The sequence below is a fragment of the Gymnogyps californianus genome, chromosome 2, assembly GCF_018139145.2.
Source record: "Gymnogyps californianus isolate 813 chromosome 2, ASM1813914v2, whole genome shotgun sequence".
NCBI lineage: Eukaryota > Metazoa > Chordata > Aves > Accipitriformes > Cathartidae > Gymnogyps > Gymnogyps californianus.
The window spans coordinates 90718185-90740727 of record NC_059472.1 but is presented as its reverse complement, the minus strand read 5'-3'; the positions used below and the strand labels follow the sequence as shown (position 1 = coordinate 90740727).

Below are 22543 nucleotides of genomic sequence, written 5' to 3'. Positions count from 1 at the left end.
ATTCTGTCTCCTTCTTACAAATTTTGGGAAAATACCCCTCAAAGTGCTGTGTTTTCAAACCATGCTTAATATATGAAAATGCTAACTAACTTATTTAATTCTTAGAATACTCACATGTATGAAGTGAACTACATGCACAGGAAATATCATTTAAGTTCACTTGAATTTATGACAAGATCAGAATATAGAAAGCAGACATGTAAAAAAACACAAGAAAACTTTACCTGATCATGATTTTCATCTGAAAATGTTATTGATGTAAGCTTGTAACTATTCTTCAATAAAAATTCATTAACTAGGAAGTTTAGAGCTCTTTTCTCAAGAGGTCTGATTGGCTCCTGGAAAAAAAGAAAACAATACACTACATCTTTGGTTCATCTTCCTTCCAGCTACGGAAGCGTATCTGTCTTAAAGTCCATGCAAAGCTCAGTTATCACCAGCCACCTACCTGAATTTCAGGACTTGATTTATAATTTTTTCGTTCCTGCAAAGGAACTTCATTTTCTGGGGAGGAAAAAAAAGTAACTAAATTTTACTCTTTCACACAGGATGAGCTCAGCTACTTCTACATTGTTCAAAGTAGAGACTTAAGAAAAGGTTTATGTACACCACCTGCAGCCTGAGTCAGGTTGGCTCGGAGGGCCTGTATGGTCTCCTTGGCTTTCCGTAGTTCAAACTCCAGGACTGGACAGGGATTTGGATTAAACACACACAGGCATCCAACCAAGGCAAGGGAAACAAAAATAAAATATAAAAAGCAAGGATGGGTGTGAAAAAAAATATACAGTTTGTATTAAACAGAAAGCATGCAATCTTTATGGAACTTATGAACACATGCAGCAGAGTTGGTCTGAAAGCAAACTGGTGAACATTTTCCATAGTTTCATTTGCCTTGAGTTAGCTAAATCCAAATTTCAAGCTGTCTGACAAGGACTCGCTGTAGGGTTTTGGGGTCTTTTTTTTTTTTTTTTTTGTTCCTTGCTTTTAACTTTGCATATTACTGGGAAATGCTTGTTATTTCTTCCCCACTCTTACAATCAGCTGATACTGCCAAATGTTTTGATTTCTTGGGGCTAGGGGAGTATGTGGGCAATCAGAGGACAGATCTAAATGAAGCAAATACATGCTGGCAGCAGAGGAAGCTGTCTCCATGTAGCAAAGCTTAAACCATGAAGTGAATGTACTGTCCCATTGAGACTACAGATTTTTTTTTTTTAAATAAAATTATACACTGAAATTTTAGTAGTTTAAATGGCAGAACTTGAAACATACTTTATTTTACTACTAAGAATAATCTCGTTTTAAATCTCTATTTAAAAATAGTGGAGTTTTAGGAATACCCTAGAGTTGATTAAGATTTTGAATTTAGTTGAATACATTTAAGAGATGCACAAGACCAAAAAAAAGCAAAATATGCAGCTCTCCTATAGTGCTTACAGAGAAGCCTGAAACAAAAATGTCTTTGCTCCATTATTCTTAAAAGTTTCCAGTGACTCTAGACTATACAACACTTTCAATGATCTAGAGTCAACTTTAGAGATTCAAAAATATGTAATTCTAGCTGCTATCATCACCTGCTCCACCCCCCTAGTCACTGTTATGTGTTTCTCATGTTCCAATGTTTCCTCCAGAAAGGGCCAGTAGTGCTTTGTTTGCACTGGAATTTCATGTGTTCTGATTTTGAGGTCATATGTATACTGCGGCTTCAAATTTTAAAACCCTGTACCTTTGCAAAACATGTAGTAAATGTTCTTTTTATAGCCATTTACAGTTAGAGCATCTAAGGGAACCTATTTAAGGAATTACCAGATAATTGCATGCATTTCATTAATTCTCAGATTAATCTAATCACACTTAAATATACAGTTACCAGAAAGATTCTTGTACTTAACTAGAAGAGATGAGCACAGAACAGCTACCATACTGAAGTGTTAAACTATTCTAAATAGATTATCTAACATTTACTTTATTCCCATGCAAAACTAAGTGTTGCAGCTGCTTTTTATTAAGAAAATATTAATGAGATTTTTAATCATTCCTGAAAACAATTTAACATGGCATTTTGAAATATTTACACAGAGGACAATGCATGGCAGAAACACTGCATTGGCTCTTCCTTGTAAGAAATGCTACTGAAGACTGCAAATAAAACTGTTTCCTCTTTTGAACATCTGTTACTAAGAATCTTTTGATAATTAGCACGCATGGAAAAAAAGATTCACTCAGTTTGCATTTTTCCATAAAAACTGAAGGAGTAACTACAGTACACCACATTTGCTACATGAAAGTAACTTGTTTGATGCACAGAATTTTACTGCAGCGATACAAAAGCGCAACTGAGGATACGATGAATAAAATATGTAAAATCTCTCTAGTATTCAGCAATGCTGATCTGCAAATACTTCTGTGCAACAAAGTTAGAAAATGCTCTTGTAGTAAAGTATCTAATAATTTTAGCACTTCCTTGCATTTGAGTTACTAATTCACAGTTATGATTCTAAGTCGTAAGCTACTAATTTGTTAGTTTTTGAAAATTGTAAAGAATTCAAATTAAGTAATTCTTCTGATGGAAATGACTATGTGTTAACATTTTATTCTTGTAAAATATTTTCAAAGACCAGAACAGTTGCAGATCAGGAGTGCCCTGCACTAGAATGATATAAATAATAAAAAAAAGTTAGAAAAACAACACAAACTAGAAAAACTCAGGAATCCCATTAAGGAAAATAGGAAAAAGATATGTCTGAAGGCGTAGAAAGCCAAAAAACTCATGTCAGACAAACCCATGTCAGACGGCAAGAATTAATTTTTAGTGAACTGTCATGATGCTGAAAATTCTTAGAAGCCATTAGGACTTTATCCATTCAACCTTAAACGTAGATTACTCTGCTGCATGTTTCTCTGTATACAGTGGAAGATTCTGGACATAGTATATTTGAGAAGTTGTCACTTCGCAGCATGTCACAACAGCCACATAGTTCTACTACAACACAGCATTGTCACAGTTGTACCTCATCTCCTCGTCTTACTAATGCCACCATACAAACCTTGGTGCATCTAAGTCAGTCACAAATTTAGCTTTTATTTGAAGAAGTTTGTTTCTAGTTTTTTTATATAAACATAAATATTTGTAAATAGCTACAACATAATTTCAATCAAATTTTAAATTATGATTAAAAGCTCTTTATTTTAGAAGCTATACTGAAATGCAATCTTCTGCCAAAATATGTAATGATTTTTAACTCAACATGTGTACTAATGAAATCAACACTGGAAATCCCCATTTGTTGACGATATGACATTCTCTTAAATAAAAAAAGCAACCTCTAACCCCTTTCTTTGTAACCATTGTCAAGCACTGACTTTTAAAATAAATGACCTGATCTCTCTCTCCCCCTCTCCTTCCATTGTAAAGCTGATGTATCTTAGAGAAGTTAAGGCTTCAAAAGCATTGATAAGGCCAGCTAAAGTTTAACCTCATGCTTGACTGAACTGATAACATGTATAACTCATTATAGTACTTGGTGAAAGGAGCTGACACTCCTTAAGAACGATGCACAGAAGAGTTTTGCTGCAGACAGCCTAGAAAAGGAAAGAACCAAATTGATTCTCCTCTACATCAGGAAAGCAGACAACAGAAATTTAGAGCTCTGAGGTTGGTTAATCTTCCTACAAGGAAAGGGCATTTCTGAACAATCTGTTTTGCCTTAGGGGAGAAAACTGTTTCGAATTTAAGTGGCTCTCTTGCTTTTTCTTTTTCTAAAGAACTCAAATCACTACAGCTACCATTCTGAAAACAAATTACTTAGACTTATTTAAAAGAGCTGAATCTTTCAAGCAAGCAACTAAGCATTAGACCAAGATTTTCAGATTAGCATTTTTTAAATGTTTCAGTTTTCATGCAGCTAATCTAATACACCTTAAGAGAGAAGCACATATCAGGAGTGGGTAGCTTGGCTTCATTTTCAAATTTCAAAGCTGAGCAGAATTCTCAAGGATCTTATTCTATTCACTCACATTTGTTAATAACTTCGTAAGTTACTGAACCATAGATTGAGAAGGTAGCTATAAAGAACAACCTGCAACTTGGGATATTGAACAAGTTGAGATCTATGTGAACAGCAGTCTTGTTGGGCCAAGGCCAAAAAGTTGAAGAAATAAACAGTACTTCTAAAAATTTTCAGTACTTGCTTTTGTACAAGCAGTATGTTTTCCAATTACTCTAGAATTTTACATTCTATATATGAATTATCTTGTCAAGACTTTTGCATACTCCAGTATGAAGTACTTCAGACAACAGTAGAAAGGTAGTTTTATGTTGTGAAGCCCCTATATGGTATTCCGGCATTTTCTTTTAAGAGTAGTTCTCCTCTGAAGTATCAAGGCCCCCTGTGCTTACCTAACTTTCCTCAAATTTGGACAAGCTTTGTTGTTGTTTGTTTCTTAACTGTCATTTCAAGTTCTTCCTCCTTGTAAAGTAAATGTAGAACTCTAGATGTCCTAAATTATGCCCTCTAAAACATGTATGACATCCCATCACATTTCATGGATTTGTGCATATATTTTGAGTCAATCAGAAGAAATTAAAATTCTCTGACTATAGTTAGCAATGAAGCCACTATCACAATATACTTCAAGACCTGAGGTTTCCTAATTCCCACTTCCCTGATACAAATCCGAAGAAGAAAAGAAGTGACCACATTTACAGTCAGTGTGAAACACTTCCGGACGTAACAAATAGACCTGAACCAGAAAGTTGTACTACAGCACGAGAGATGACTATCAAGCTACAAAAATTATGATCAGCGTGAGAGTTCATGAGCAACCTAACAGAGAACTTGTTATCATTCTAATAGTGGGAAGCCAAGACTTGACTCATTAGCCTCTTTAATGCTTTTAATTTAATGAGACAGGACCAGCTACAGAGAAGACCTGAACCACAGCAAACTCATCTTCAGGTTCAACCTTTGGAGACTATCGACCTGGAAGGAAATTAAGGAGGCTTACAACTGCTTAACAGGTCTTAAGACAGGAAATGGGAAGACAAAACCAGACCCACTTCCAGGATGAACAAATTGAACACAGAATGTTAGCGATTGTTGTATTACAGATGCCTTTTGTGTTTTGGTTTTGTTTTGTTTCTTTGTTGTCTTTTTTTTAAGATTCTCCTCTGATTTTGACTGCATACAAGTAATAGTACTCATTAAAAACATAAACAAAAAGGCTCTATAAAAAGCAGAAACTGCGAACTTAAGTCTAGATAAATGAAATCCTCAAAAAATAGTCAAGTGGTTTTTGAACTTGTCTCTTCCCTTCCAATCCTGACAGGGACAGTATTTTATTCTGCTAATCAGAGATACAAAGTCTAGCCAGAAATCAATGCTAATGCAGGGAGATCTGAGAACACAAATGATTGAAATGGAGTTTGATTATGAGAATTAATTTTATTATCATTGAAAACACAGCATTGTGTTTTTAAAATTATCAGATTCTCAGAACAGTAGATGTCAGACGCAGGTTAGCAATACTAAATATTTTGAATTATGTGAAGTAGGGGGTTTAGATCACAAACATACTTGTGCACACGGTCAATTTAAGATGCGGCAGCAGATTCAGTTCCTTAAGACTGAATGTCAGATGACCTATTTACACCAAACGCTGTGGGCATTTGACTTCAAGTTAGGCATACTCTTATTCCACAGGAATGGAACAGGTTTCCCATTCTCTTGTTTTATGAAAATTAATATTTGGAGATTTACTAAGCCTAATAAATCCTTCAGTACTGACTTTATCTTAGCACCGTTTCAGCACTTAATACATTAATTTAGATTCAAGACTTATTAGTCTTAGAAAAGAAGTTGTTTCCATCTAGTAAACTGCAAGTGCTAAGGATACATATATTTTTTGAAACTCTTCATGGATTACAAATGTATCTTCCAATTTGTTACACAGCTCATAACATATTTATGTTAACGTCAGGTAGATAAGGAAGAAAATTGATGTTTTCTAAACTGCACTTAGTTTTGTCATGCTCATCCACATCCTAACTGGCTTTTGTGATTTGCATCTTTTCAGTCAAGCTGATTACAATATTATAGAAGAGACTCACTTAGCTTCCTTCGATCAGATTTCCCAAGCGACAAGTTCACACCAACTCTTCAAAACGTGTTCGCTTCTAGGCCAAATTTTGATTCTAACACCAGATGGAATGAACTGGGCTAACAGATTTGAAATACTGAAATCCATTTCAAACAAGAGTCTTTCTAGTTATTTCCAGGAATTTCTGGATTGGTAGAATAAAAAATATGGCAGCTAAGTCTAACACCATCCATAATGGCAAAACAGAAATATGATGGCTTCAGATGGTATACATGCACATTTTTTGATTTGGTGCTTTCTAACATTGCCACGGTATAAAAGTATTCGCAACTGGATATGTTATAACTGCAGTTTTAAAGTCTTTCTGATTCCGGACTAGTTTCTTCTAGTGACTGATGTACATTTATTTCCTATCCTTCATTTGACATTTGACTAGGGAATTGATATGGAAATCATGGGTTCTGTCCAAACAGTAAAAACCAAAGATAACAGCATGAGAAAGGCATTTACAAAAAGAAACTATTCAAACCTCACTCTGAGAGCTATCAAAAGAAAAATATGACTATCAGATCATGGCCTCAAGCTTTCACAACAGATTACAATTTTATCTCCTAAGCATCAAAGCTCTTCACTGAGAAGAAAGAATATGAGAAGAAATAAGCAGGATGGACTTCCAGTTATGTTTCAAAGTGCATTTGCAGCTAAGAACTACTTCAAAAGTAGAAGTTATAAGCCAGAGTTTGTTCACAGAAGGAACTGGATATGACAAGTTTTTGAAACCTCTACTGATACAATTTTTTAATGTGCAAATTAAGTACTTATCAGTTTTTTTTGAAGTTTATTGCTCAGGTAGATGATTTTAAACAGAACTGAGGCAAAAGATTTCAAGCAATTATAATTGAACTAGAAATTTAAGTAGAAATAGGATATTTTGGAAAATTTTGAGTCTTCACAAACATCCAGAAATCATATCCAGTCTTGCTTTGTTCAAGTTCTTACGTCACTTTTTAACACCTCTTTGAAAAACCTCTCTAAAGGAACACAGAAATGTAATGTAAGTATCCTGCCATATAATTTGGTTGTCTATTACATATGACAGTGGTCAATTAATATACAGTAATCGTTAAAAATCTCTACTTTAGGATGTGCTTAAATTTAGTATTTAATTTTAGGATATATTAATTTCATACTGGAAGTAATCAATATTTTGTCATCAATGTTCCGTCAGAAGATTAATGGTTCTACTGGATGTCAATTCTGACTGGTCTTTACTTTCTATAAGCATCTCTAATCCAATTCGGTTACTAAAGACAGCTCCAAGCAAAGCTCAAACTAGCTCTTTCAGTAATACTATCGCCAAGAAATATTGACTAGAAACAGGAAAAATCTACCAAGATGATGAAAAAATTAAATATTCGGAATTTGCTTGTTTCTTCTTTGTATTCCAGGATACAATCCAGAAATACTTGGGTTCCTCACACACACTTTGTTTAGAAGATTAGCTGTGTATTTACAATTATTGCCTCCTTCAAACTGACTATGTATATTGAAAAACACAGTAACTAGTAATAAGAATCTGGACGTTTCCATATAATTCGAAGAACAGTAAATACCTATAGTTCCAGACTAGAGAACCAAAATACCTGAATTTGCTTCCTGTTGATGAATTTAATCCAGTCCTTTACCTCAGAAATACTGGCTGGGTAAGAAAAATGAGATTTTCCCAACACTTTTGTTTCTTCTCTCTGGATCAATACTAGTTGCCATTTCAGACTGACCAAGAGAGGAAATTTCAGAATCAAGAGCCTTTACAGAACTATGCTTCACCAGCCTTTTCTTTGCTTAAGAACGTGACAGTGTTTCTGCTAGGATGAAGCATGGTGGTTCAGAGCAGAGACAACAGTGTGGAAAAGAGACACAGCAGCTTGCATCATCTCAGGTTTTATAAGCTAAACTATGTGAACAAAGGTCACAGCATGGACAACCTTCATGTGCTCATGATATTAAACTATTAACTGACAAGAAGTAAACGGAGTTCTGTAGCAGTTTGTAGAGAGCTTTTATGGGTTTCTCTATAGAAGCTGTGAATAATTTAGTATCTGAACTTAGAAAAAAGCCTGGATGAGAGAAACATGGCTCACATGCAAAAGAGATTATTATAATAATTTCAAATATAAGAGAAAAGCAGTCTGTCTTTGGCGAGATAATCATAAATCCTGAAATTAAAAATGCCACAGGGTCCTAAGTTCAGAACAACTGCAAGAGGCAAAAACCCCTGTCACTTCCTTGAAACAATCTTATACAATCAAGAAATCAAGTGGGAGAGAAGAAAAGCACTACAATTAAGATTTGTAGCAAAGAAGATTTATGGAACTGAAAAAATCCCAAATTTACTTTGGGTTTGGTAATGCTTGTTTTATCTACATGTAAGCTGTATTTAAGAGATGACTTGCTACAGATCTTTACATCAGAAAGCTATCACCCATGTAGTAGTCACAGACTACTACATAGAATATTTTAGCATATGTTTCAGCTAAACAGTAGTAGTCAGCAGGCAATATCAAGATACTGTTCTATTGTCAAAAACTGGTCACAATTTTCAAGTATACTGCTTGCTTCTACCCCTGGTGACATCTGGAATCATACAGAAGTACACCTCCCTGAATTTTTACAGTAATTATAGTAGAAGTGTCTGAAACAATTATATTAATAAGTGACTAGTTAAACCACCACAGTGAAGTCTTGTCATCTTCAGGAATGTTCATTTAAATATACTTATGCTAGAAACAACAAGTCAAACGGTAAAGTTAGCATTCTATGATTCTTAAATTATACAAAAAACTTACCTGCTACTCTTTCATCTGTTTCCCTATTGCCATCATCAGAGTATCTTGCAAAATCTAAGGAATCAAGGGTACTGATGCTTCCAGCACGATCTGGGGGGGGAGGGGAGAAGAAAAAAAAAAAAAAAATCAGAAAAAATCCTGAAGAGTTGACTGGCTTTGATAGAGAAAGTCAAAACATCTTCTCATTTCAGAAACCTTAAATCAAAGGCTAAGTGTTCTGCAAGACTGAAATTTTACTGCATTTTCTGAAAGTTTGTCTCTGAACAGAGTATGTCAGTAAATTTGAAGAAATACAGCATTACAGCAAGTTCAGTGAACAGACACTGTACGAAATTCACCCTTGCTCCCCCCACAAAAGGCAGCATTTCTACCCTGTCCACAACAGATGAGGAGCAGTACAGTGTAGCGCTTCCCCTTTTCCACAAGGGCCAGGGACCTTTGCTTGGACATGCAGTTGAGCATGCACAAGAAACCAAATACAATCTGTTCTGCAACAAGTTCCAAGCAGTTCTGTTCCCATTTTACAGAAACCTCTAACTGCCCCAAATACGCTACTTCCTTTTCCCTTTTTTAGTATTTTAAGGCATATTAATGTGACCAAATACTTTTCTACATATCTCCTGATGTAGCCATTAACTTCAGTACATATGCACTTAATACAACATTTACTAAGGAATGCATTACCTAGCAAAATTAAAGCAAAGCAAGTACAGTTCATGCTATTGCAGGTATAATATTCACACTCTAGAATTAAATTGTTAATAAAAAAAAAACATTCAAGAAATTCAGTAACCAGCATAAGGTTTTGGTCTGACCTTGACATTTTTCATTGGGGGCAGGGGGTGGGGGTGGGGTGGTGAATCAAACAAAACGCAATGTTGATAATTTCAAGTCTGTTGAAGCACACCTTCACCTTTTTATTAGAAAAAGGCGCAAAGAAATTCCTTGGCGACAGAACCCGAAATAAATAGAACATGTTCCTAACAAAATTGAACATGCAGAAATTATATTAAGTAACTTCGTATCTTTCCCCTCGTTTTGAAATTAATTTCTACGTAGCATTTCAGAAATAATTTTAATTACATTAGAGCTGTTGTTACATTAACAAAGACCAAACTCCATAGGGCTGTCAAAAAAACTCGTTAACTGTCAGTGGAAACAGAAGCAATTTCATCACTTGTCAGTCAAATTCTGTCGTGACTAACATCACAGAAAGTATTTAAATTCCTCCTCAATTCTGCATTGTGTCAAAAAAAAAAAAAAGAATCTATTAATGAGTTTCTTCTTCGTACATTTGAGCCTAAGTTGTCCCTTAAGGTCTTGTGACACCCTCTCTACATACAAGGCAGCACTAGACTGAAATAAGAACACCTGGGTTGAGATTGATTAAAGTATCTACGCTCACCTGAAAAGCTATAAAAATACTAAATTTGCCAGCTCTAGCTGAGTTACACAGTACCAAAACTAAAGTGCCTGGCAACCCTAACTTGTCTGTTTTATGGACATAAAGTATATGATAGGATACAGTTTATATTTAACCACAATTTTTTTTTCCCATGACTATGCTTTGTCATCCAGGCAATGAAACAGACTGTTGCTCCTCAACGAGTCTCTATTCAGTATTTAGTTTTAAAACTCACTGTTCATTTGCAGGTTCTGGTCTTCTCTACTGCATTTTTTCCAGACATTAATCTGATTTAGTAATTCTCTCTAGGCTGTTCTATAGCGCTTAGCAGCATAGTACAAACTCTTATTTTTACAGCATCTTTGCAAAATGGACCGTTGTGAAAATAAACCAGATTTTATATATGGGGAACCAGATTTAGAGTGGTTAAGTTCAGAAGTAAACATGAATTTTGCATACACAGTGTGAAAGTCTTCAGAGCTGACTTTTCAAAACACCTAACATCTTGTTCAGTAAGTATTGCTCCAATTTATTTCATTGGGAGCTGCAAGATCATTTTTTGAAAGCAAATTCAAGACTTGCGTTAAAGAAACAGACAGCGTTTCAATAGAGATCTCAATGAAAAGCTGATGTTTAAGAAGTGACCCAGTCTCATACACAGCATCACTACGGCAAAAGCAGAAATAGAACTGTTTCCTCCTGCAGTCTTGCCGTGTTCACAGATCAATAGTCTATTTCTCTTATGAAGCAGGTGACATCAGAGAAACAATGCTCAAATTTTCAGATAAAGTCAACCACATCATAACTACTGAAGCATCCAAAGCTGTAAGCAACAAAACCTTTTTCATATGCCTAGTGGGGGGAGAGCCTTTGCCTCTAAAGCATGCCACAACTGATAAAACAAATCCAGTCATAAACCACAAACTTACTTGCCAAAGCAGCAAGAAACTTCTCGAAAAAAAACCAGTTGTCTAGAAAAAAGCATGGGGTAATCAAAGTCTCTACCAGGATGTACACGAACGGAAGCCATTTAAGATCGTACCAGCAGCTGTAAATCCAACAATTCACAATTCCCAACCAGTGAAACAACATCAGTTTTACAACCTTAAAGGTCCTTATAGAAACTAAATAAAACCAAGGGTTTTTATGATTTTAACTCCCAGGAACTGCCTTAAGCACCACATCTACATGCACAGCAGCGATTTGTATGGTTGAAATTTGTACATTCACCATTTAGATTTCTCCTTATCATTACAACATTCATGAAAACAGCAAACATCTGACACACTGTTTACATACAGGTTGGCATTATAAAGAGACACAAATATCTGGACTCAGATTGATTAAACCAAAAGAAGATGTGGTGAGGAATACCAGCCTCATGGCCTGCTTGCTGCTACCATTGCTTCCCTCTCCCAGTAATGCCGATCCTCCTTCCCATTACAAAAGTACCTGCCCCAGTTATCATCATCTCCCAAGCATTCTGTCATTACTAAACCAAGCCAATTTGGGTGCTAGAAGTCATTATGTCCACAGTGTTCAATCTGAAGATAAGGTTTAAAATGAAAACTGTCTTTATGTATCTCATTGGTGGAACCTGAATCTACACAGAAAACTGTATACAGCTATCCAAACAAATGCTGAAGGAAATGAAACAGTAACAGAGACAACTGCATACACACACAGGCTGAACAGTACCTTCTCAACTGAGTGTCCCACTAGATGATACATATTGCAGAACTCAATCAAGTTGGGAAATTACAGCTTCCATAATGCAACTCAAACTAAATGGTTAGCCTGAATAATGTAACAAGACTTCTACCACTACTTTGCTATAGGATATCACCTTGAAAATATGTGGTATGGCTACAGAAGTGGTTCCTGCTGTTAAGGTAAGAGGCCACCAGCGTTAAAAGCACTTCAGCTGAGACATCTGGCCAAACTGGCTCCACAGGCACCAATGAATCATCAGTGCTAAGGTTATACGCTGCCAAGTCTCAGCTAGAGGGAAAGCCCAGTCACAGACACTGTTGCGCTGCCACAGCTCCCACTGAAGCAGGTGTTTCAAGCAGCAGGAAAGGAAGTGATGCGGGAGCTGCTCCCTCTGCCTTCAGTGCTGGTGCAGCTACTTGTTTCTGCTACCCACCTGGAAAGACAGACTTCCACCACAGCCAGGCTGCGTGAGGTCCAAATGGCAGCTCCACCCCCTTGCACTCACACAGCAAAGCTTGTAGTGCCACATGGCCCTTGCCTGCCTTGGCTACACCACAGTCTCTGCCTCAAGGCACAGCTGCTGTGTAGCCAAGGCCGAGGGGAGAGTGGGCAGCAAAGGGACCTGCTGCTTCTATCAAATGCCACGGCAGCACTAGTGACCTGGATCTTGCCTAGCTGGGACTAGGCGAGATGAATTTCGGAGCCGTTATTGCACAACATATTGAAGCTTCTCAAGGAACAGAGCCAAGCACCGCACAGACACTTAGACAGTGGGTTTAAAGAGCAAGGAGGGATTTCTGACAGAGCCTACTAAGGTATCAGCCATGGGATAACAAGGTGAGAAGAGAAAGCTAAATGAGACAGTTAACTGAAAATACCACCCAGAAAGGTGAGGACTGGCAAGCCCACCAGATCTACCAACAGTAGTCATGACACACACGCGCTGCCTGGCAGGGCTGTGCCAAAGACTGCCCAAAGCTGAACAGTGGCAGGCCTGCCCCATTGCTTCACCTACCTAAAATGTCACTGTGGGGGTAACTGTATCTGTTGCATCACTCCTTACCACTGTCTTTGTAGGCAGTCATAAGACTAATGCCATCATCCAGAAAATTAGGGAATAACATCTTGTAACCTCAAATTTTATGCTTCCATAAAATCCTTCCATAAAGGATGAACCTGCTCAGCAAACAATCAGAGGGTGAAAACAGAACTCCCTGCTGGCAACGCAACCGGCCTCATTCACCAGGAAAACGAGCAGGGCTGTTTGAAGGAGAGGAATCGGCAAGGGAAGGGCCGTGCTCAGCCATGTAGCTCGCCTAAGGAATGTGAAACATCATCGTTTTCATAGAATCATAGAATGGTTTGGGTTGGAAGGGACCTTAAAGATCATCTAGTTCCAACGCCCCTGCCATGGGCGGGGACACCTGCCACTAGACCAGGCTGCTCAAAGCCCCATCCAACCTGGCCTTGAACACTTCCAGGGAGGGAACATCCACAACCTCTCTGGGCAACCTGTGCCAGTGCCTCACCACCCTCACAGTCAAGAACTTCTTCCTTACATCTAATCTAAATCTACCCTCTTTCAGTTTAAAGCCATTACCCCTTGTCCTATCACTGCATGCCCTTGTAAAAAGATTCTTCTCCAGCTTTCTTGTCGGCCCCCTTTAGGTACTGGAAGGCTGCTATAAGGTCTCCCCAGAGCCTTCTCTTCTCCAGGCTGAACAACCCCAACTCTCTCAGCCTGTCTTCATAGGAGAGGTGCTCCAGCCCTCTGATCATCTTCGTGGCCCTCCTCTGGACTTGCTCCAACTTTTTCTGACGTACAAATAGTTGTACTCCAGTACACTGAGTGGAAGTATTTCAACTAAAGCATTCAGAAAAGAGAACTACTTTCTGAACTGAAAGGGGAAAAGAAAAACATCAATTTTTTAAGGAAAACGTATTTCTCCACTTAATTTTTTTAGTAAAAAATAAAAATCTTAGGTTTAAGTTATTTGGCAAAGAATAATCAAAGCAGAATCTTGCAGGGGAAAACCGCTGAAAAGCAGAAGTACGCTTTGGCTGAATTTTGTTTCTTTTCTAGAAAAAACCCAATGTGACACAGCAGTGGGAAGCCATTTTGCTGTCATGATATGCACATTCTTACCAACAGTCTTCTGTGCATCGATTTTATACTTCTTTCTCTAGTATCCTGAATTAAACCACTTTTTAGTCAGCAAGTCCTTTTTGCTAAAAGCTTTCCTAGTGAATAGTGAAAAAATAATTGCTGTCAGTTTCACGTTTCACAAATGGTAAAGCAACATAACAGGAACAGTTTTGACAAGCAGGTATAAACAACTCCAGAAAGCGTATCACTGCAATATGGAACAAGAGAGTGTCACAGGTGCATAGAAAACAAGTGAAACAGGCTTAGGCTTTTCATATCTCATACTAGTGAAATGCCAGGAGATAGAATGGGATAGTAAAGGAGAGCCTGTGTATAGTTCTTGTCTCTTACCTCTACCACTGGAAAAGGATTAACAAAATCAGAAAGCTAAGATTCATATTTCATACTCAAAGCTAAGAAGTTTTTTAATCCATTTGTTGAAAAATGCAATGTTTTTAATTTCACTTGTGAGGTTAAAAATCAGGCTCACCACCACGTTTTGCTTATTAACTTATACAATCTTTTAAAATATTGCTTCATTCCAGAGGAAAGGGATTTTAATTCCTTTCTTATTCCCAGAACTGTCACCTGCATGACATGCAGATTTCTGCTGACAGCTTTTGTTTCCTAGGCATATTCAGCTCTTTCACTGAAAAGCTGAGTATAACTATATAAGGAGGAAAATGTAAAAAAATCTCAAACCAAAGTGGTACGTCCCCTTCCACTGACATACATAACATGAAAGAGGTTAAGTTTCATTCACTCTGATGGTAAAAAGTTTATTTTTACCAGCTTACCTAAAGGGACACCAAGAGGGATCATATTAGCCATAGTTTCACAGTACATGAATTAAGCAGAAATAAGTTGCAGTCTTCTACAAAAATACATTATTAAATAATCTTTACATGAGCAGAACATTGTAAATCAGCTAAAAACACAGACAAACCAAGCGATACTACTTCTTGATAGAAAGGCTCAAGAAAAAAATTTTAAAAATTAAACAAATCTTTTAGAAGCTATTTGAATTTACTTCGCAAAAAACTAAATTGATTTTTAAAAATTACTAGTTGGTAAAGCAGCCAGTAAGTTGTCATATTTTCTCTAAGATCACAGGAAATCACATCATCATGTACTAACAATTAATCAAATTGAGCATACGAAGACCAAGAACTCCATCTTTTTCCTTGAAATTCAAAGAGAAGTAACAATGATACTACGCTTGTATCAAAACAAATTCACTTTGCATCTTTAAGTGTTCTCTTGTACTGAAAAATATCTGTAACCCTGAAACAAGACTGTTGCCATATTTTAAACTGATGAGCAAAATAGCTGGCTAACCACATTTTAAACTGATCAGAGAAATAACTGGCTACTGGAAATTTGGTTTTGATTAGCATCCATATGGAACAAGATGCAGTGCAAAGTGAATCCTTCCCAGTCAAGATCAGAGAAGCTTTCCACTGAATATTCCATATACTAGGACAAAATCTGTCCCAGTTTAAGCCAGGCTTTACATGAATTATATGGTTATATATAGGAAGAAACAGCTGTAGGCAGACAGCTCACACATATAGGAAGATACACCCTTTTTTTGGAGATAGTATAAGTCCAAAGTCCATTAGTCTGAAGAATAACTTATGCCTATCATGCTATTACAGAACCACCATCTAGACTTTTCAGGAATCCAAGGTACAACTTACTTACAAACCATCTCAGGTTAATGCCTTCTAGCTTCTCCTGAATAAAAACAGATGTTGCAGTTACATAAGTGAATGATCGAGGCCATCAAAAATTATTCCTTAGCATCATCATCTTGATGGCTATTTCTAGAAAAGAAAAAAAACCAATAGGACTCCAGGATGCAATTTTCTGCAGCACTAGAAATAAGTTGTACTTCATTCTTGAACTGATCATCGAAAACTTGTTTTGTAGAACAAAATTATTAAAATAGAGAATTGCCAAGGTTTAATTTTCTTATGAATTAAAAAACCCCCATGATAATTCAACCAACAGACATGCTACACCTTAATATATGGCAGTAAATTAGACTCCAAATGTTATGAACCACCATATAATGAAAGTAGCTGGGGATTATAAATGTCAGAAAACCATGTAATTACAGCTGTATGTGAGAGAATTCAAGCAAAATTTTTCAATTCTGAGATACTCTTTCAGATCCATGAAAAGTGAGAAGCTAAAAAAGCACCCTACCGCAATGTTTTTCAACCTACAACCCATGGACTGTTACTTAGACAAGCTTTAAGATAATGAAGGATGTAGTTCCATGTAACTTTAGAAAATATACAGAAGTTTTTCCTGATAAGTTGTGCTATTGTTATGAGTTAAGCTCTCCCTCCTCCCAATATACACATACAACCCTTCTTGCATGGAGGAACTCTGATGGAAAATTTTTCATCCAAAAGAAAATTATGTCATAAGGAGATCAAAGCTGAAACTTTAAGGGGTCTGCAAATCAAAGGTTGGAAAAAACCTTCATATACATCTGGAAAGGACAACAGTACAACGTATTTTATAGGGTACAGCTTATCTTTACATTTAGGACATCCAACCTAACTTTTAAGTTCAAAGAGACACAGGCAAACCAGCAAGTACTCTGATACAGACCCCGATTGAGAAGTTGCCTTAGAAACTACTCAGGTCTGCCACTTTTTCCTTTTTTTCTCTGTGCTACAGGTATAATAGAAGAACTGTTCAAGTTCAGTCCTAAGGAAATGCAAGTGTATAAATATATATTTTAGATCTGTTTCTGTTGGCGGTAAAGAAGTCAGCAAACTAGGTATTTTACCTACCTTAAATATTCAGACCTAGAGTAAACTAGCTCTGATGGCCATGCAACAGATGGCCTGCTCTCTGCTAGAGATACTGGTCTGAAAAAGCATGTCCTGGAATAACTTGCACTTTTGGCTGTCCTGCACAAAATGACAGGCACAAAACAGCAGACGCCAAGCAAACTGGGGACAGAGACTATCTGGGAAAAAGAATTAAGCTTTCTCTTGTATTTACTTGCACATGTTTAAGCCCCATATTAATACTGAATATGCATATGTGAGTAAAACAACTGGCAAGAGGGATAGCATTCACAGAAGATGTAGAATAGTGTAAAAACCTTTAGAGCTTTAATGGAGTCCTTTCTACATTAAATCAAAGAATCAGACATCATTAACACTTTAACGAGTGATTATCAATTCACAGTTTGTATTTGTGGCTGCATTATGTAGCAACTGAAATAGGTATCTTGTGCAATACATATGAATAAATGAATTAAACTATTTAATTCCCCATAAATGATACTGCAAATTTCTTTAAGCCTTACCAGATTTCACAAGACAACTCTGGAGCAATATTACTTTGAGAAGTCTTAAATGGCTGCTGCATTTAAAACTTCTGATATGTTTCAACTTGTTCCAAGCTTACCAATGCTGGATCAGCCAGCAAAGCAAACTTGATCCACGGCAGCAGATATCTGATCTAGCATAAAACCTTTATGGCAGAAACAGGCTTATGTATCAATTTTTTAAACCAATTTGAACTTGCAGAGTAAATTTTACCAGATCAACACATTCCACATTGCTATGGTAACTCTGAGATGGAACGAAGAGCCTTAAGTAATTCATTGCATCAGGCACTAAATTGTAAGCACCTAACCTATCAACCTTGTTTTGCAACTGCAACTGCCTCTTTTGCTCTCTCCCAGATGTTCTTACTCAATGAGATCTGCTGAATTCTCAAAGTTGGTATGTTCTGAAAAGAAGTCCTCAAACCATCATCAAATGAAAAGGAAACTAAGTAAAGCTACTATAATAAAATTAACTTTCAAGCTGTCAGAGCAATCCACTTACAAATTACCTGGAACAGGCATTCAAGATGATCAGATAATACTAGTCCATGACGGGCAATCCAAACCAGATTAGAAACAGATGATCAATACATTTACCTACTTCATATTACTAACAAGCTATGAAAATTCATAGAAAGTATATGAGGGTCAAAGCCTTAAAGCTACTTGGAGAAAACTAATCTATGCTTGTTGGCCAAGAACAGCAGAAAAAAATAACCAATCACCACGTATGTGAAACAAATACTTCGTAGGTACATTGCAGTAAAAAGATACAAGCCTCACTCCCGTGACAGGCACACAGCACAAGCTCATGAGAAAGACCAAATTACAAGTAGAAAATAGATAGATCTTGCACCCTAGCACAGAAATAACACACTCACTGAATTGGGTTAAGATACAGATGCACCTGAGCTGATCTCATGGAGAGTCATACCAGTAACATACTGCTTTTGGGGGGGGCTTACTGCATAGACAGTCTCAGGCAGCATCCAAATTAGTTGAGCCTGAAAGAATTAAGCCGGCCCTGCACAAAGCCATTTGAACGTTGCTGCAGTGAACACTGAGATCCAGGGACACATGACCTTGGGGAAAGCATCAAACCTAGGCTGGCTCCCTACATATGTGCTGCAGTGTGCTTGAGCTACCTGAGCTTCCAAAAACCAAAAAGCTAAGGGAGAAGCATGTCACAGAGGTATTTCTTCCAGCTCGAGACCCCAGCTGGCTTCAGCAGAAATCAGAAAGCATCAACAGCACCAAATTAACTCCATATGCTCAATGTTGCAGCACTGCATTTCCCAAAATGTATCAATTAACTTGCATTACAAGGATTTTTCCATTCTCTGCAGTAACCCAGCTTTCTGTTATACTCTCTGACATCAAGCAAAACTATATCAATCTAGTCCTTAAATGGCTCTTTGCTGAGGGACTAAAGTGTTTAGATAACACCCACCTTAACTCTCAAGCACTGTATTCTCTCAGTTTTCTTCATATTTCAATTCTAGTATGTTCCCCTTTCCCTGATTTCTACATTTATCTCAGGACAGTAGTAAATTTTCCAGTTAAGTTTTAACAACGTGTGTCCACATGGATTCTATAAAGAATTAAAATAAATAAATCTAAAAAAAAATTAAAAACTAGCAACTAGAGACTGAAGCATGTCTCCTACGAGGAGAGGCTGAGAGAGCTGGGGCTGTTCAGCCTGGAGAAGAGAAAACTCAGGGGGGATCTCATGAATGTGTATAAATACCTGAAGGGAGGGTGCAAAGAGGATGGAGCCAGGCTCTTCTCAGTGGTGACCAGTGACAGGCTCACAGGCAATGGACACAAACTGAAACACAGGAGGTTCCCTCCGAACATCAGGAAACACTTTTTTACTGTGAGGGTGGCCGAGCACTGGCACTGGTTGCCCAGAGGGGTGGTGGAGTCTCCATCCATGGAGATATTCAAAAGCCTTCTGGACATGGTCCAGGGCAACTGGCTCCAGATGGCCCTGCTTGAGCAGGGGGTTGGACCAGATGACCTCCAGAGGTCCCTTCCGCCCTCAACCATGCTGTGATTCTGTGACTATTTTTGCCATGATTTCTCTTACTCCAAGTTTTGTCAAATGACAAAACAGCTGACAGCTCTCTCTCCCCTCCAACATCAAACCAAGATGAAAAAGTACTTGTTATATAAATAAGAAATTCTTATTCTGTGAGTTTTTATGTAATAGTGTTTCCTTCAATTCAACAGCGAAGTAATCAGCTGCATCACCATCATGCAGCGTTATATTGCAGGAAGGGAGGAAGTAAATTGCCTCTCCCCTATGACACACCAGGGGAAAGAGTTCAGTATTTCTCAAGGGCTTTTTCAGCTTGGTCTGTCTTGTAAAAAAAAAAAAAAAATCTGTAAAGATTTTACTTTTCATCCAACAAACTCAATATACTTTGTGCCATGTCTCAGGCACGTGCATCATAAATAAAAATACAAGGCCTACAACCTTTACTGAATAACTCAAAGTTTTAGCCTATGCTAGAGGAGAGTTCAACTCAGTTCCCTCAAACCTGCATCTTTACAATACACTAGAAAACCAAAACCAAGTAATACACCGAAGATGAAGAGTTATAACTTTGAACACACACCAGCATAAGGTTTTATGACTTATCTTTATATACTGATAGGAAAGAGACTTCTGATGCTATATTTTAAATAGTTCCATATATATAAATTACCCAATTCAGAATTTGTAACAAATCCTAGTTTAGTTTGAAAGTATGAGAACTTCCTGAAAAAAGATTTTTTCCATATTTTCATTAATTTTGAGTTTATAGAACATACAAGTCCAGTATTTACAAATTTTAAATTAACAGAGATGATGGACTGCACACAGATCAGCTTCCAACACAGCGGATATCAATACCTACTTGATCATGACTTGCTTGCAAATACTAGACAAATCTTTTTATACCAGGTAATGAATCTCATATAAACTTTCCAGCAAGCACTCTCACATCTGAACAGAATTTACAAGTCACATCTTCAGTCAAGAAAAAGATAATTCTCAGGGAAGAAAAGCTACAGGAAACTCAATATAACTTTTACGGAATTGAAATTATGTACAGGGCAGCTTAAAGAAGCTTCCAATGATTGGTTCTGAAATGCAAAGTTCTAGCTAATCTTACTGCTCTTTCCCTTCTTCTCTCCCGCCTCCCCCCCGCTCCCCAATCTCTCCCTTCCCTAACAGCAAAACTGTCAGAAGGAAACGTGTGCTGCCTCAGCACAAAGCCTGCTCGCTTTGCTGAAGCTTTCAACCAAGGCATTGTTAAACTCACACAGAACTGAACTAGCTACAGTGCCTATATATAGAAGTTCACTTCTGCCTTCCCCAACATACAAAAGTAACAGTAACTCTGGCACAAGAACAGAACAGAAAGTCAGGACTAAAGCAGCTAAATTCCCCCTAGCATATCTGTAAACATCCTAAGAGAACAAGAACACGCAAATACGTTACTACAACGTAAAATATAACGTGGACATATGGCACACTTGTGTCCTGGTTTCGGCTGGGACAGAGTTAATTCTCTTCTTAGCAGCTGGTACAGTGCTGGGTTTTGGATTTAGTGTGAGAATACTGCTGATAACACTCTGATGTTTTAGTTGTTGCTAAGTAGCGCTTATCTTAAGCCAAGGACTTTTCAGTTTCCCATGCTCTGCCAGCAAGCAGGTGTGCAAGAAGCTGGGAGGGAGCATAGCCGGGGCAGCTGACCTGAACCAGCCAAAGGGATATTCCATACCATGGAACATCATGCTCAGTATATAAACACAGGGGAGTTGGCCGGAGGGGGAGTGGATCGCGGCTTTGGCATTGGTAGCGAGTGGTGAGCAATTGCATTGTGCATCACTTGTCTTTTCTTATTTCTTTTTTTGTTGTTGTTGTATTCTTTTTCATTACAATTATTATTATTCTTAGTTAGTAGTGTATTTTTTATTTTTGCTTTAGTTATTAAACTGTTCTTATCTCAACCCATGAGTTTTACTTTTTTTTCCTTTCCTCCTCCCCACCCCACTGGGAGGTGGGAGGGGGAAGCGGCTGCATGGTGCTTAGTTGCTGGCGGGGGTGAAACCACGACAACCTGCTACTCAGTGATTACTTGATATTTGCCTGCCTAGTACTAGTGGGTACTAGTCTGTCCTTCTTTGCTTATCAATGTCATGCTTATCTCATGCTACTTTATCTTGTTATTTCTTTGTGTAGTTATACCCTTACGGGGACTAACCTGTCTTCTGAACTATCTACCATTACATCTCAAATCACCCCAACACAGACGTCAGCCAAAGCTTAAACCAGCCACTCATCCATCAGAAACAGCTTCAAGCAGACCTGGTTTCACTCATTTGACAACTCCAACAGTTGTAGAAGTCTTAAGCTAAGACGCTCTTAAGCTATGACGTGCATCTCACTGAAAACTTTTCAGAAATACCAGCGCCAGTAAAATGGAGGGGGGTTTACAGCAGTCACAACTGGAGAAAGTTCACCTGGCTTCTCTATCAGTAAAGCCAACATCAGAGCACTATGAAACCTCAGTTTCATCCAGGCATTACTGTTTTCTGGCAGGTCTGCAGGGAACATGGCTCCCCTTTCCTTCAGCATTACATACAAATCCCTTACTCTTTCAACTGTTTTCTGTACTTCTTTTAAAGAGACAACATTCAGTCTCTCCCATCTGTCGATACCAGCAGCTTTGATTACCTATTTATCCACACCTTTCTGTCCTGTCCTTACCAAGAGGAGCATCTTTCCCAAATCAGGTAGTAAAACCACTGTCTCATCCACAAGTCGTCATTCCACCTCGCAGCATCTGGAGAGGCAGCCAACAAAACTATACATTTTTGCTTACTTTCATAAAGTTACAAACAGAAGACTTGAGCTGACAACAACAAAACACCTAACAAACAAAGAACTAGTCATTAGAACAACAGAAGTTATTTGTTTTCTT

General features: G+C 37.6%; 1 protein-coding gene across 2 annotated transcripts in view; it reads right to left on the bottom strand.

Moving 5' to 3' along the window:
• The window catches only part of RELCH (RAB11 binding and LisH domain, coiled-coil and HEAT repeat containing), an 86776-nt gene that overhangs the window by 59295 nt on the left and 4938 nt on the right, over positions 1 to 22543 (bottom strand). For both annotated transcript variants that reach the window (XM_050891445.1, XM_050891444.1), the window contains exons 2-5: positions 8946 to 9035; positions 613 to 684; positions 449 to 504; positions 225 to 338 (exon numbers count right to left, since the gene is read on the bottom strand). In XM_050891445.1, coding sequence (XP_050747402.1) covers positions 225 to 338; positions 449 to 504; positions 613 to 684; positions 8946 to 9035 — 332 coding nt within the window. The remainder of the gene's footprint in view (positions 1 to 224; positions 339 to 448; positions 505 to 612; positions 685 to 8945; positions 9036 to 22543) is intronic.